Below are 15,472 nucleotides of genomic sequence, written 5' to 3'. Positions count from 1 at the left end.
GACTCCACCCGCGCGCGCACACACACACACAGTAACACACACGCCAGATATTTAACACATCCATCTCGCGGCGCCGCGCTCTCGATTTCCCTCTCAGGGTAAAAGCACGAAGGCACAACACTGGTCGCTCTGTCTCTATCGCACCCCTGCGGGACGCGACGGCAGTGCGAGAGAGACAGAGCACGAGGCCCAGGGGACCCGTCCGTCAAGTCAGCCTTTTAGAAGAAGTGCCCCCGCAGTCCCCGCGCACGTGGACGGCCTACACTGCCCGTCTAATTTTAGCCGCGGCGTCTCCAGCGGCGGCGCACTGGTTAACGCCCCTTTTATCGAGACAGTAAAGCACCGATTCGGTCGCCGCTCGCCAGACTTCCGGCCCCATAAAGCCGAGCCCTTCACACGCGCGATGCATGCGAAGGAGAAAATAATCAATGACTCAAATTCCTTCCGTAAATCACGACCCTCTTTACGCCGAGGCTAAAGCGGCCGGCCACCTCTTCGACACATCGAGCCGTTAAATTCAACGGTTCTTACGTGCAGTTTATGGCCGCGCCGTAAAAATACTTACGCCGCCGCGATGCATCGCGAGGCCCCGAACTGTCACGAACGCCCGCGGCACTACACTGCCGCGGGTACTCCAGCCACCCATAATTGTTGGGCAACAGCGCGACCCCCTAAGTGCCGTCGCGGCATCAAGCCCCTCGCCGCCACGCCCCGCTAGACAAAGCGGCTTCCGAGTGCGTCGTTTCGTTTCTTTCCCCCGCGAGGCGTTTCAAAACGCCATTCCCACAAGAGGCATAACAGCCAATAGAGCGCGCGCCCAATCAAGCACCCCAAACGACGAGGCGACGCGGCGGACATCAAGACCCCCATGGCTTTCCCTGCAGCGGCCGCACCAGGCAGCCACGCCATGCAGCAGCGCCGTTTTTCCCCTCCGGTCGTTTCGCTCGCCCGGCCGCTCCCTCACTCACTCACTCACTGCGCGGGCCAAATCAAATTGTCCCTCGGAGGGCTGGGCGTGGCGTGGCGAGGCGGCGCGGTCCGGGGGCCAAACACGCGGAGGTAGCCAAACCTCGACGCGACGACGCAATCGCAGGGGCGGAGGCCGGAGGCTGCACACCGAGAGTCCTTTTCGTCGCTCTGTCTCTCTCGCACCTATAGGAGACGCCCCATGAGTGCGAGAGAGACAGAGCGGCACTCGGAATCAGCTTCCAGAGGGCGAGGGGAGGCTGAATCTCAATAACACCGCGCCGCCTGCCCGCCCTCCCGCCGCGCCCGGAGCCGCTCGCTCGCCCGGATGAGTGCTATTCTGGGGGCGCGCCGCGCCGCGCCGCCCCGCCCCGCCCCGCCCGCGGGCGAAGGAAAGGGGCAGCAGCACAAGCAGGTCCCTTGCACGGAAGACACTTCGGCGGGGCGCTATTTAGGAACCCCCGGCTATTTCAGTACAGTAGACGACGGCGACGTCCCCCCTATGCACCGCCAGGTCTAGGGCCAGCAGCGCCGGCGGCGCGGTGCAGCGCTGCAGCGGCGCGAGGGCCATCCACCTCGGCGCCGTCGCACCTCCAGGTATGGGGGGGACCACGGCCACCCTCGCGCTCTCCCCGCCGACGAGAGGCGCGCTCGCCGAGGACGCCGTCCTGGCCGCCCTCCTCGACGCCACAATGCCACCGCGGGGCGCCGGGGCCGCCTCATTCCCGGTTCGCACAGCAGACTCTTTCCGGTCTCGCTCGCACCTACACGGCGCGCCCCACGAGTGCGAGAGAGACAGCGACGAAAACGACACCCTCGGATTCAGTCTGCATGCAGCAGAGACGAGCCGCGTTGAACACAAAGGAAAGCGTGGCCGGCGAGTCACACCACCGCGACACCGCCGCGACGATGAACCAGCCAGCCAGCCACGCCACCCTCGTCCGGATTCGAACCCGCGGCCGCCGCCACAACGTCCATCCATCACTTTCCAGTGCACTGCACGCAGTGCCGCGCCAGTGCCACGCACGCCCGAGCCGTCAGACGCGACACGTCGCCGACACGTCGCCGCGGCGGCGTGGGCGACGCCAGCGCCACCTGGCGACACTTACCGGCGAGCAGGCGAGTCGCTCCGTCTCTCTCGCACCCTTACGGAGAGCCCCATGAGTGCGAGAGAGACAGAGCGCTCGGCAGGCCGGCGGAAAAAGGAAAAGGGGGTTAAACGCGGCGAAGAGAGAGGCTCTCCCGGAGAGCGGGCCGCGCCGCCGCGCTCCAGGCCTGCAGTTACACCGTCATTAGGAGTATGACTCTTCAATTACAGCTCAAGCAGCGCTTTATAACGGTGAGGAAAGGAATCCTCATTGCAGTTCGCTTTACATTCTGCAGCCGGCCAGTCAGCCGAGCCCGGCCCGGCCGGCCGAACAGTACGTTCGTTCGAAGCGACAGACGGACGGACGGACAGACGGGAGGACAGGCGGACAGACCGCACCGGTGCAACGAGCTGCACTGCGGGCCATGCTGCGCTTGCCGCGCACGCGCGCACCTCCTCGGCCGGAGTGACATGTCCATCGCGCTCCCCCCGGGGTGGCCGACGGCGCCGAGGCCGCGGTGCGCGCGGTGCGCCTCCGCGACGCCCCCGGCACGCAAAAGCCACGCCGACTTTTACGGCCCCGCGAGCAGAGGAGATGAGAGGGACGGCAAGAGTTACGGCCTCCCTTTCCAAGTACGTACGTGCGCACACCCGCGCAAAAATAATTAATCCGAACCAAAACCCCCACGGCCTGCTCGGCTTGCTTGCACTCGGCCAAATGACACGTTCCGGACTGATTGAGACGTATAAAGCTAGGAGCAAGGAGGAGGGGACCCGCCAGCCGACCGGTTCAAGTAGGGGAACGAAAAAAAAATTGCAGTAACAAGCTCATTAAGGTACATACGAGCGTCCTGCGGCGTGGCCGCGTCGCACCCCCGTCGACTGGTCCTTTCCCCCGCCCCGCCCCGCCGGACGGGCCACGCGACACCGCGCCAAGGGGTTGAGGCGCCGGGCGCCGCACCCTCCACTCGCTCCCCTAAGTAAGACGCGGATTCGATTGCAATTTAAATGAGAATGAAACAGCGCGGGGATAACACATTTCACATTACAGCCACCCCGCCGGAGAGAGAGCCGTCATCCCCTCTGAAAGACGTTTGCACAGGAGCGAGCACGATCCTCGTTAGTCCAAGCAACGCTGCAAAAAAAAAAGAAGGAGAAGGAGAACACAAGTGCATTCGCGGCTAGGCGGCGCGGTCATCCAGGCAGAGAGAAGAAAAAACACGATATACAAAGTCAGCGCGCAGAAAGCTTTGCCAAGTGAGGCGTGTGTTCCCTCGTCGTCGTCATGGTCCCTCCTCGCCGTCCCACAGTGGGCCAGAAGACCGATGGAGGCGGACAGAACTCAACGCGTTTTGAGTTCCAAAGTCGCTAACCAGGACGCGAACCGAACGTGTAACCCCACGAATGAATCCCTCGTTCGAAGAGCGTTGGTGGGGTCACTCGTTCGGTTCGCGTCCCATCAGTTACGCTGGAGCCCAAAACGCGTCTTGAGTTTCGACCACCTCCACCGGTCTTCAGGCCCACTGTGCGTCCTCGCCGAGCGAGGCATCAAATCGAACCTCGCGAGAGGCGTACGCGCGCACTGCGCCGCGCCCCGCGGGGCGCCCCGTGCACCTGCCCGACGTCGCCATAAATCCCAGCCATTGTAACGCGGCCAGCCTTTTCACTTTTGCAAACGACGTCCACGACGACGACACGCCGCGCGCCCATGCAGGTGGTGGCGAAGGCGTGGCGCGGCGCACGCAGCCACCGGGCCAGAACCGCCGCGGCGCGCAGAGCGATAGCCATCTCCCTAATTTTCCAGCTAAACTGTGCCCCGGACGAAAACGCCGCGCGCGCGCAGCCCGGCTCCAAAAATTACGGCGCAGCGGCGCAGCGCGGAGAGTCCGAGATCCACTTGGGGCCGTAACGGAGGCACGGCGCGGCACGGCACGGCGCGCCACGCCGTATGAGAGCCCTTTTGATTTACGGCGCGTTTCCTTACGGCGCTGCAGCAGACTGCGCTCGCGCTGCAGATGCACACAAACACGGCGCGACACATTTCCAGTTTTAATCACCGCTTTCTCGTAAACGGCCCGGAAGGGCGCGCCGCTAACGCAAGCGCGGGTGCGAGAGAAACAGAGCGATGTTTCGAAGAGACGAGAACACCAAACACCTTTGCCGTGTTCGCGCGTGTGCAACAGCGCCACAGGGGGGCCGGCTGGCTGGCTGGCCGGCCGCTGCAGCCAGACCCGCTCCGGACGCGGCCAGCTTCCTGGCTGCACATTCCAGCCGCGCGATGCGATGCGGCGCGATGCAGCCATGCAGGTGCACACCCGTGACACAGTCATGCCGCCGCCCGCACGCGGGGTCGTTGATCCGCCGAGGCTTTTCGCGGCGCTGCACTGTACCACACTGTTGGCGAAGCGGCGAAGCTCGCGATGCGCCGCGGTCATCGATACGCACAGAGTCACTGCAGGCGGGGCCGCGCCTCGGCGAAAAAACACTGCACCGTTAGGCCGCCGAATCCCGACCGCTTCCGGGAGGCCATCAAGCCGGCCGCTGCAGCGCTGACTGCACCGCCACTGCAGCGGCGGCCGGCGGGCCGGTCAGCTGGCACAACGGGACACGGTCGGCACGCCACGAACAAGCCAAACACAGCCCTACCTCTTCTTGCCGTAGCCGACGTGGTCCAGCTCGACGTGCCTGTACGCAGCGTAGGCAGCCATGGTAGAGGAGTACGTAGAGCGTCGAGCGGAGGAGGACCAAGAAGTGCAGCGACGTCCGCTACCAATCGAGACCGGGCGTCGACTGACTCGCGGCCCGGCGGCGCGGCAGGCAGCCCGGCACAGTGCACTCGCCCGCGGGCCGAGCCGAGCACCGCCGCGGGACCGAGCGCGGCCGGAGCACGGCGCACCGCCAGCCGAGGGGCGTCCCGACGCGGCTCGGCACGGCGCGGCGCCGCGGACGTCGGCCCGCCGGCCGGCGAGCCTTTAGGCCTTTAGGCCTTTGGGCGCAAAGGGCCAGACGCGGGCCGTATGGCCCTGCCGGCCACGCAGCCCGTCCAGCTGGTGTAGGCTGTCTCTCTCGGGGGCGTTCCGCAGGGCGTTCCGCAGGGCGTGCGAGAGAGACAAAACAGTGTCCGGAATCCGTCGTCTGGCTCCGCCGCTCCGCCATCGCCGTGCTTTCTCGTCAATCAAGGCCTTCTCGACGCGGAGCGCGTTACCGCCGCCAATCGGACGCCGTTGGCTTGTTTCCGGGCGCCGTCTCGTTGCGTCGCCACTGCACCGCCAGCACGTGAGAATGGAGGAGTCCGCGACGGTAACGGTGCGGCGGATGTGAAGGCGCGCCTTTATGCTCTCCGAGGGGGGTCTGCGACGTCTGTGGTGTCGCCGGCGCGGACACTGAGGAAGTGTCTAAGACTGCAAGGGACTGGCGGCGGCGAAGTAAGGAACCCACCGAGGACAACCACGTCCTAGGCGTCGAAGAGGACTTAACGAAAACTGCAGCGAAGGCGAGGACCTAACGAAGACCACAACGAAGGCGAGGGCCTGACGAAGACCACAACGAAGGCGAGGACCTAACGAAGACCACAACGAAGGCGAGGGCCTAACGAAGACCACAACGAAGGCGAGGGCCTGACGAAGACCACAACGAAGGCCAGGACCTAACGAAGACCACAACGAAGGCGAGGACCTAACGAAGACCACAACGAAGGCGAGGACCTAACGAAGACCACAACGAAGGCGAGGACCTAACGAAGACCACAACGAAGGCGAGGACCTAACGAAGACCACAACGAAGGCGAGGACCTAACGAAGACCACCACAACGAAGGCGAGGACCTAACGGAGAGCACTACGAAGGCGAGGACCGAACGAAGACTAGGCCTAAACCATATGGTGCTTGAAAAATTTCCAAACTTGAGCGACTTGACGGCGACAACGACGACCCAAAGAAGACACCAGCCACAGCAACGAAATCCAGACGAAAACAACGGCGAAGATGTCGGCCTCGCGAATCGCGCAGCACGTGATGCAGGTCCAGGATCTCCAGGACCTCCAGGCGACGAGCGAGCAAACGGCCAAAAGAAAAGAAAGGCGATCCGATTCGCGGCAATAAACGCGCCATTAGCATATAATCACCGCTCCAAGTGGGCATCGATGAAGCGCGACCGAGCCAGCCTGTTATCGCCGGCCAACGACTGCACCGAGTGTGCCAGCAGCAGCAGGCACGCCGAGCTCCACCACGATGCATCTCGGGCATGCATAACCGAGTGCCGGCGACCACGCCGGAGACAGTGGGTCAGAAGACCGGCGCCGGCGGCCAAAACTAAACGCATTTTGAGCTCCAGAGTCGCTAAATGAGATTCAAACCGAACGTGTGACCCCACCATCCATTGGTAGGGTCACACGTTGAGCACGCCCATTAAGCGACTGTCGAGCCGAAGACCGGTCCGGGATTTTGACCGCTTCCACCGGTCTGCTGTCCCACTGTGGGTCGCGCCGCCACCACAATCGCTATATTTAGGCCCTGCGCGACCGTGGCCGTCTCGTCTCCACCTGCTGCACCGGGGACGGACGGCGGGGCGACCGGCCATCGATTGCCGCGGCATGCCGGCCAGAGACACGTGGCAAACTCGCCCCGCCGCAACACGTTTCATTAGACAAGTGTCGCTCCGTCTCGCCCGCACCGCCATGCCACGCGACGCCCCACGAGTGCGAGAGAGACGGCGTCCGAGCTGTTGGCCCCGCCGGGCCGAGCCCAACTCAGTTAATCACAAATTTATGATTCGCCCCACCCCTATTGAAATAACAGTCGTTAGTCCGCGCGCGGCAGCCAAAGCGCTGCGCACACAAGAGCTTTGAGGAGCAAGGAAGGGTGAGTGAGAAAACATTTGCATATCGGAGTCCCGGGCGCGCCGCTCCGCGCTCCGCGCCGCCCTGCCAACCCCGTCAGCGGCAACAACACCCACTAGTACACCGGCCGCGCCGACCCCGGGCAACACACATTTTCGCCCGAAATTTGATATCGCGATGGCCGAGTCGAGCCTTAAGCCGAGAGCCGAGCCGAGCCCTGGCCGGCCCGGACAAAACGGGCCTTACTCGAGTTACTGCGCTGCTCGGTGTACGTCGCCGCACTGCGCCTGCCTTTCCGAAAATTAGTCGCACCGTCCCTCTCGCACTCGTGGGGCGTCCCGCTGGGGTGCGAGAGAGACGGAGCGGCGTAACGACTCTTCGCTCGGCGGGGTTACGTAAGGTGCAGCTCTGGGGCACAAGGCGTGCACAAGGCGTGCCTAGAGGCCCCAGCCCGCCCCAGCCCGGGGCACGCCAGCCAGCAACGCACACAAAGGCCCGGGCAGCGCGCGGCAGCGCCACTACACCTTCAAACGACCGCCAACTAAGTCTGGCAACGTAACCACCACCACCACCCCTCCAGGAAACGGCGCCGCCCCGCCCCAAACTACGCCACCACGTGCGGAGAAACGTAAAAAAAAGAATCGAAAAAAAAAAATAATCCTACAAAATGCATTGGTGGCGCGGCGAGGCGCGGGCGGCAGACATTGCTCCAAAACCAGACACCTCTCGCGACGCGCGCACGCCGAGCAAAGAGCGACGCGCATTTGCATAATCAAAACGGATCATGCCAATGTCATGTTCTACAACGCGCACTGATGTGAGCGCGTGTGCGCGCGCGCGCGTTGTGTGTGTGTGTGTGTGTGTGTGTGTGTGTGTGTGTGTGTGTGAAGGCCCCCCACCCATCCCCTCCCCCTCCCCTCGGCGGGGGGTGCCGAACCCAATCCAATGTCAGCGGCGCAGTGCATCACCCTCGGCGCGCGCCACCCTCGCGGCCTCGCTGCGCCGCCACCCCCACCACCACCGCGCGGCCTGCCTGACTCACCCTCGCGCCGCGGCCGCGCTCGCGCCGTCGTCGCACCCCTCCGCCCTCCGCTCTGCAGCACTGCACTCTCCAAGAGGCCGTGCAATCGCATCCAAAATTTTTCGGCACACCCAAACAAACACGAAAAACGTGACTCGGCTGCAGTGGCTGGGCCGGCGGCGGGGGCAGCCAAGCAGGCAGGGCGCGCCCACCACCGCCACGGTCTCGGTCGAGTCGAGCCGATGTCGGGTCGATACCGCGACCAATCGACACGTCCAGCGCGTCGCGGACGTCAGGGCAGTGTAGTGGCGGCGGTCCCGCCCGCGGCCGCCCTGCCAGAGGGGCTGAACCCCAGACACGCCAACTAACCAACGTCCAGGGGCCAGGGGGCCGACGCCGTCGTCTCTCACTCCCGCGGGACGTCCCGCAGGGGTGCGAGAGAGACGGACTGCAGGGCCACTGCACGGGCCGCGCCCGGAAGGCCGCGTCCGAGAGGGCCGGCGCGCCGCGGACGCAGCCGGTCAGGAAAGAAAATGCATCGGGAACGCACCCCTGTCCGGACATAACGCGCCGCGGCACGCGAGCCGCCATTGGCCAGTAATTAATTTGCCATTACGCACACCGCCGCGCCCAGGACGGAAAAAACGACAGGAAAAAAAGAGGAAACTTTGTATAATGCGCCTTTGCCGCTTTTGCTTCCTTTGGCCGTCGTAATTGGGAGTTGGACGCACCGCGGCAGAGCGTCCGTCGGGCTGCCAGCTCGGCCTGCCCGCCGCGACGCGCTCTCATTTCGCATATTCCGCGTGCTGGCCGTGCTGGCCATGCCGGCAGACTGGCCGTCGCCACACCGTAATGGGCCTTGTCGCGCTTCGGTGCGCCTCCCCGGACAGCCTCTGCACAGTGGGCCAGAAGACAGGTGGATGCGGTCAAAGCTCTGGACGCGTTTTGAGCCCTAGAGTGGCTAAGCGGGACTCGAACCGAACGTGTGACCCCACCAATGGATTCCTCGTTCGGAGCGCAATCCATTGGTGGGGTCACACTTTCGGTTCGAGTCCCGTTTAGCGACTCTAGGGTTCAAAACGCGTCTAGAGTTTAAGCCGCCTCCACCGGCCTTCTGGCTCCACCGGTCCCCAGCCAGCCGTTGCAGCGCGTTGCGGCCTCCGCCCCGGCCGCCGCAGACGCCACAAGTGCCGCCGCAGCGGAAACGCGCGGCCAGGGCGGCCAGGGTTCAAATCCCCGCGCCGGATCGCCTTTTCACAGAAAGCCCCGCGCCAAATCCATGACCAACCCGACCACTTTCTCGACTAGTCCCTCGACTAGTCCCGTTGGCCGCGAGCCGAGCGCGCAGCGCGACTCATTATTCGTACATGCGCTTCATACCGCCAGGCGCGCCAAGCGCAAAGCGCCAAGCCAACGTTTCCCCTTCGGACTTATTTGAAGCGGGCCGCAGGCGAAGGCCTGCCCGGCTTGCCTGCCACGGGCCTGCCACGGGCCTGCCGCAGGCCGCAGGTCTCGGAAAACGATAAAAGCTACTTGCGCGTCGAATCAGGCCGCCGGCTCTACGGGACTTTAACGCCCCGGAGCACGCCAGCCTGAATAATGTTCAAGACGCCGTCCCCGCGGCCCGCACCGCAGCCGTGACGACGAGCACCGAGGAGTGCAGCGCGCGCGGCCGAGACCACGGCGTCGCCGAGACTCCGGCCGGCCGGATTCGACACGACCGCCGCGGCAGCGCAGCGCAGCGCAGCCATGGAAAAACGCTTCATCAGGAAGCAATGACGATCGCTGCCCGGCAGACTCACTCCGAGAGTCGCCGCTCTGTCTCTCTCGCACTCACGGGGCGGACCGTGTGGGTGCGAGAGAGACAGAGCGACGAAAGCGGAAACAGTCCGTCGGGTGGCCGACCGGCTCATTCATTGGGCCAGCCACTCGGCCAGCCATCCGTCCAGCATTCATTCGCCGCGATCCAGTCCATCGATCAGCTGCAGCGCGGCAGCCTCGCTCCGGACCGTCTCTCTCGCACCCCTGCCGGACGCCCCGCCAGAGCGAGAGAGACCGGGCGCACCACAGTGGGCCAGAAGGCCGGTGGAGGCGGTCAAAATCCCGGACGCGTTTTGAGCTCTCGAGTCGCTCAATGGGACTCGAACTCAGCGTGTGACCCCACCAATGGATTCCTCGTTCGGAGAGCAATCCATTGGTGGGGTCACACGTTCGGTTCGAGTCCCAGTTAGCGACTCTGGAGCTCAAAACGCGTCTCGAGTTTTGGCCGCCTCCACCGGTCTTCTGGCCCACTGTGGTGCGCCTGCAGGCCCTGCGGCGGGGACCTCAACGCGGGGGGCTGTGGGGCCCTCTGGGGCCCTCAATGCACGGCGCGGCGGCGCGCCCGACGCAGGGCACGAGTCCTGCGGCCTGCACTGCACCGCCTGCTCCAGGCCGTGTTGAAACTGGAGCGCGGCATATCGCCGCCGCTGCCGTTCCAGATTAATTATCGATAGTCCGAGCGCGGCTCGGCGCGCCACGCCACTCGCGGGGCAAACGCGGCGAAAATGGTTGCGCCGATACCGGCAGACTGATCCCCAAACAGCGCCGTCGTCGCTCTCCGTCCCCCTCGCATGCGGGACGCGCCGTGAGAGCGAGAGAGACAGAGCGACGCCATTCCCCGCGACACGCCAAGCACCGCGCAGCACCGCGCCGTCCGTACATATGTTGAACGCGACGCGGCCGCGCACATCAAACGGACCGACCGTCGTGCAGTGCACCGCTTGCGCCAGCTTGCGCCAGCTTGCGCCCCACAGAGCAACAAGCGTACTAAACTTCCCTACCCGATGGACGGACAGACAGACAGACAGACAGACAGACAGACAGACAGACAGACAGACAGACAGACGGCCGCAGAGATGGGAGAGTTTGACACAGGACTATATACTGCCTACCGGAGGCGCGGCCAGGGCGCGGAGGGACGAGGGGGGAAGGGGGGAGGGGGGCGATGCGTCTGATGAGCTTCCCGCACGCCCAGCTTCACGGTCAAAAGGCAGGCTGTGCCGTGCCGTGCCGTGCCCGACGGTGTGCCCGACGGCCCGGCTGCGGCGCTGCGGCCGTCCACTGCACTCCCGCCGCTTTCTTCGCCCTTGAACCACATTGCGACGCTCGGACGCCCGGCCCCCTCTCCAATCCCCGAAAAAAAGAAGAGGACTCCTCATGCCGTGTCGGCGCGACGGCGGCGGCGGCGCGTCACGGCCAGCAGACGACGTAAGACCCATTCAAATTTTCATACACGCTCCGATCCCCAACAACAGGGCTTTCGGCGCGCCGTCTCGCTCGCACTCGCGGGGCGGCCCGCCTGGCCCGCCGGGGTGCGACAGAGACACGGCGACGCAGCACACTGTTCGACACGGGCGTGCAGCAGGCCGCCCCGGGTCCCGGCCGCCCCGGCGGGGAGAGAGAAAGAGGCAAGAATAAAGGATCGAACCGGTGCGTTATGAATAATGCATGCACCAAATCGTTTTCCGCCATCGTCGTCAAGCAAGCTGCCGCCGTTGCCGCCGGAAAAAAGGGAGAGGGAAAGCCCTTCGCTATGAAAATGACGCGCCATTCATTTCGGGGCCGCGGTGCGCCACAGCGGTGCGCCACGGCGATGCGCCGCGGTGCGAGCCACTCCAATTACGATAGAAAAACCGACAAGCGGCCCAGCCAGCGGCCCAGCGGCACGGCCAGCCTCCCGGCAGACTTCCCGTTCCTCTTGGAAACAAAAGGGACGCCCCTATTAGAACGTCTTCCGGCAACAACGTGCAGCAACCGGGCCGGCGGGGAGGGCCTGTGGCTTCGCGGGGCGTCGCAAGTACTGCCAGGCAGGGCGCACGGCGGGCAGGACTATGTCCCGAGCTCCTGAGTCGCTAAATGGGATTCAAACCGAACGTGTGACCCCACCAATGGATTCTTCGTTCGGAGGGCAATCCATTGGTGGGGTCACCCGTTCGGTGCGAGTCCCATTTAGCGACTCTGGAGCTCAAAACGCGTCTAGAGTTTTGGCCGCGTCGCGTCCACAGCACGGCCGGCCGGCCTTCCAGGCCTGCTGCAGGGCAAGCGGCAGGGCGGCGGCAACGCACCACTGCTCCGGGCGGCGAGACCCGTCCCCGTGGTCCGTCCGTCCGTCCCCCTCACGCCCATGGGTGCGAGAGAGACAGACCTTCCGCTCGGCATCGGCCTCCAGGCCGCCAGCGCCGCCAGCCACGTGCAGCGCCAGGCTGCGCCAGGCCCTCGATGATGAGGCCGGGGAGGCGCCGGCAGGACCAAGGACGGAGGGAAAGGGCCCCGGGAAGGACTGTCCTTGGCCAGGCCGCTGGCTCCGGATCGTTGGATCGCATTACTCACGGCCATTATGACGTCCTGCGACAAACATCTCGGCCGTAATTACCCTCATTTTCGTACACTGCTTCGCCCTGGCTTCGCCCGGTACACTGGAACACTCCCTCGCCAAACAGATTCGTCGTGGGAGATGCCGTCGTTACCACAACAAGCGCCAGGAAGACGGAGAGAAAAAGCCGCCTCCAAATTTAAGAGGCCCTAGTTGCAGCAGCGATCCGACGACGGCGGCGGCGGCCGCGGGCCCGCCTGCGAATAAAAACAACAAAAACAAAAGCCAAACACGGAAAAACTAGTCGACGCCGCCGGTCGCCGTGGCACTGCGTGGGACAGCAGACTGATTTCGAGAGTCGTCCTCGTCGCTGTCTCTCTGCCACTCTTTGGGCGTTCCGTGCAGGTGCGACAGAGTCAGGGCGACGAAAACGACTCTCGGAATCAGTCCACTGGGCGACCGCCCATGGCGGCAAACCGCGAGCGGGGCATACCTGCGCCAGGCCGCCAGGCAAATGAAAATTCCGACGACCGACTCCAGTTTCCACGCGGCATTGTTGGGCATGGCGCCGATGCGGGGCGGGGCGGGGCGGGGCGGGGCGGGGCGGGGCGGGGCGGGGCCACCTACCTCAAACAGACCTACCTAGGGCATCTGTCATTCCGCGGGGATATCTCCGCCTGCCCGGGGCGCGGCGGGCGGGGCGGGGCGCGGCGGGGCGCGGCGGGCGGGGCGGGGCGGTGCCGCGCTGCAGGGCCCCGCGGGGGGCTGATGGCGTTCTCAGTGGCCGCGCCTCGCCGGCCCCGCCAAGCCTCGCCCCGGGGCAGCGCACAGCGCAACGCGGCGCGCAAAGCCAGTCGGCCACGTCCATGCAAATTAGTCATTTCGTCTTCTGAGAAATCAATCTGCAGTGTGCGCGCGCCGCGGCGCGCCGCGCGTGGACTGGCGCCTGGGGCCGCGGGAGCGGCGTGGCACACACACACACACAGAAACACACACGAACACAGTAACATACACAAACACACACAGAAACACATACACAGAAACACAGACACACGCACACACGCGCGCGTAATGACGGGCTGGGCTGCCGCGCTGCCGTGGCGAGCGAGTCATCCCGGCCAATGAATACTGCTGCTGCTCCACCGCTCCGCGGCGCCAACACGCCAGGCCCTCGGCCGAGCCACAGGTCGCCAACAAGCGCTCGTTACTGCACGTCTATACACACGCATTCAATATCGGGGGCAATAACTTTCCCAAAACACAAGGCGCGGGGCGCGGCATGGCGTGGCGCTACCCGGCCGATTCCGAACGACAGTGCATTACGCGTCGCCGTCTCTCGCACACTGCGAGAAGCCCTCACGGGCGCGAGAGAGACAGGAGTGTGTGGAAAGCAGTGTCGTGGGGAAGCAGCCTGCAGCGTCGCCGATCGAGCGACGTGCCCATACGGCCCTAGCGGGCCTGCTTTTTTCGTCACTGCATATTGATCAAGCCGGACTCATGCACACACCGACACCGGATGTGGCGGCCCGGGCGCAGCGCGGCGCGGGGCAGCGCGGCGTGGCGGCCCGCCAAACCCGGCGGCAGCGGGCCGGACACGTCCGCGTCGTCGTCCCCGCCGCAACACCGTCGGTCCGCGGACGTCCCCGTCGGCGACGCGACCCGAGGGCACGAGGCCCCCGCGGGCCGGGCGTCGAAGCCACGACGCACTCATGGGTAACCAAGTCACGGACGCAATCAAACCGTGGACGCACCTCATCCGGCGGCGCGGCGCGGCGCGCGTCCACCGGCCGGCCGAACACGCCGGGCCGGGCCGGCAGGCAGCACCGCGACGACGCCGACCTTGAGGTGCTTCGGGGCCCCGGGGCCTGGGGCCTCGCCACCGGGCGACAAGCCTCCGGGTGGCCGAACACCGCGAACTCACACGCCCCGACACGACCGCCCCTCCCTTTCACTCGCCAATAAAATGGCCGGCCGCCGAACCGCGGACTGATTCCGAGAGTCGTCGCTCTGTCTCTCTCGCACCTGCACGGCACGCCCCGCGAGTGCGAGAGAGACAGAGCGACGACTCTCGGAATCAGTGTGCTGGCGGAGCGCGTCGCGTCGTCGCACTGACCCTAATTCGGCGGCGACGGCCAGCACGGCGTTCGCCACATCCAGCGGCCTCCAGCGGACCGACTCCAGCCGGCCGGCACACCGATAAGCAGACATGCTTTTTAACGGTTCAGACTGCGGCAACTCCTAGACAGACAGGTCTGGGCTCATTAGCCCGATCCACACAAAACGGAACCGTCCCGTCCGTCCGCCAGTCCGACACACGCCTCCAAACCAGAGCGAGGAAAGTCGTTCCCTTCGCAGCCACAAGCCTGCGCAGTCTGCGTGCTGTCTGCCTCTTTTCTGGAACCTTTTTTTTGCGTCTTTATTTTTTTTTTTACAGCGTCGCGGGAGAAAATGTCAACGCGATGACATATCCCGGCGCCGATTAAACAGCGGCACGGGAAGTGTTCGCACGGCAGCGTGCCGCGGTCCCGCCCGTCCCGCCCGCGCGGCGTTAACTTCGCAAGTTTCCAATCACGGCCTGCGCGGCCTGCAGCCTGATTCCGGGAGTCGCCTTGTCGCTCCGTCTCTGTCGCACCGATAGGGAACGCCCCGTGAGTGCGAGGGGAGACAGAGCGACGAAAACGACTCTCGGAATCAGTCGGCTGCAGCCAGGGATGCGGCGCACGATTCGCACCAACAACGCGCTGCCGGGCCGGGCCGGCGCCAGCGGGCCAAATGTCGCAAAGCCGGAGGGCCGGAGGCGGGGGCCGCGCTGCGTTGCCCTTTGGAGGGTCGCACCCCGCTGGGGCCGCAGGGCCACGGGGCCGGGGCAGAGAGTCGTTTCCGTCGCTCTGTCTCTCTCGCACTCACGAGGCGTCGCGCATGGGCGCGAGAGAGGCAGAGCGACGAAAGGGACTCTCGGAACCAGTCCGCATGGCGCGCCGTGCCGGCCCCGCGCACGCCCCGCGTCTCCACACCCTCCACGTGCCCTTCCTAATGCCACCGCCGCCCGCAGCACCACTAATCTAACCAACCCCCGGCCGCCACCCCCGCGCGGCGGCGGCGCCGGCACCGGACGCGGGCGGCGCCGCGGCCAAGAAGGGCCTGCCCAACACGGTTATGAAAGTTTCTGCCGGGAAGAGAGCCCGGGATGGGATAGATAAGCGCCGA

The 15,472-nt window shown here is 65.2% G+C and overlaps 1 protein-coding gene across 2 annotated transcripts in view; it reads right to left on the bottom strand.

Annotated features, from left to right (window-relative positions):
* Positions 1-15,472, bottom strand: part of LOC117650078 (jupiter microtubule associated homolog 1-like) — a 51,652-nt gene that overhangs the window by 24,209 nt on the left and 11,971 nt on the right. The window contains exon 1 of one of the 2 annotated variants that reach the window (XM_034393367.1): positions 4,700-4,849. The exons of the other annotated variant lie outside the window; for it this stretch is intronic. Within the exon in view, the coding sequence (XP_034249258.1) occupies positions 4,700-4,761 (62 nt within the window). The 5' untranslated portion in view covers positions 4,762-4,849. Of the gene's footprint in view, positions 1-4,699; positions 4,850-15,472 lie in introns of those variants that run through there. 2 annotated transcript variants of the gene reach the window in all.

Source organism: Thrips palmi, unplaced genomic scaffold (genome assembly GCF_012932325.1).
Source record: "Thrips palmi isolate BJ-2018 unplaced genomic scaffold, TpBJ-2018v1 HiC_scaffold_4, whole genome shotgun sequence".
In the NCBI taxonomy this organism is placed as follows: domain Eukaryota; kingdom Metazoa; phylum Arthropoda; class Insecta; order Thysanoptera; family Thripidae; genus Thrips; species Thrips palmi.
This window is presented reverse-complemented; position numbering and strand designations above follow the sequence as displayed.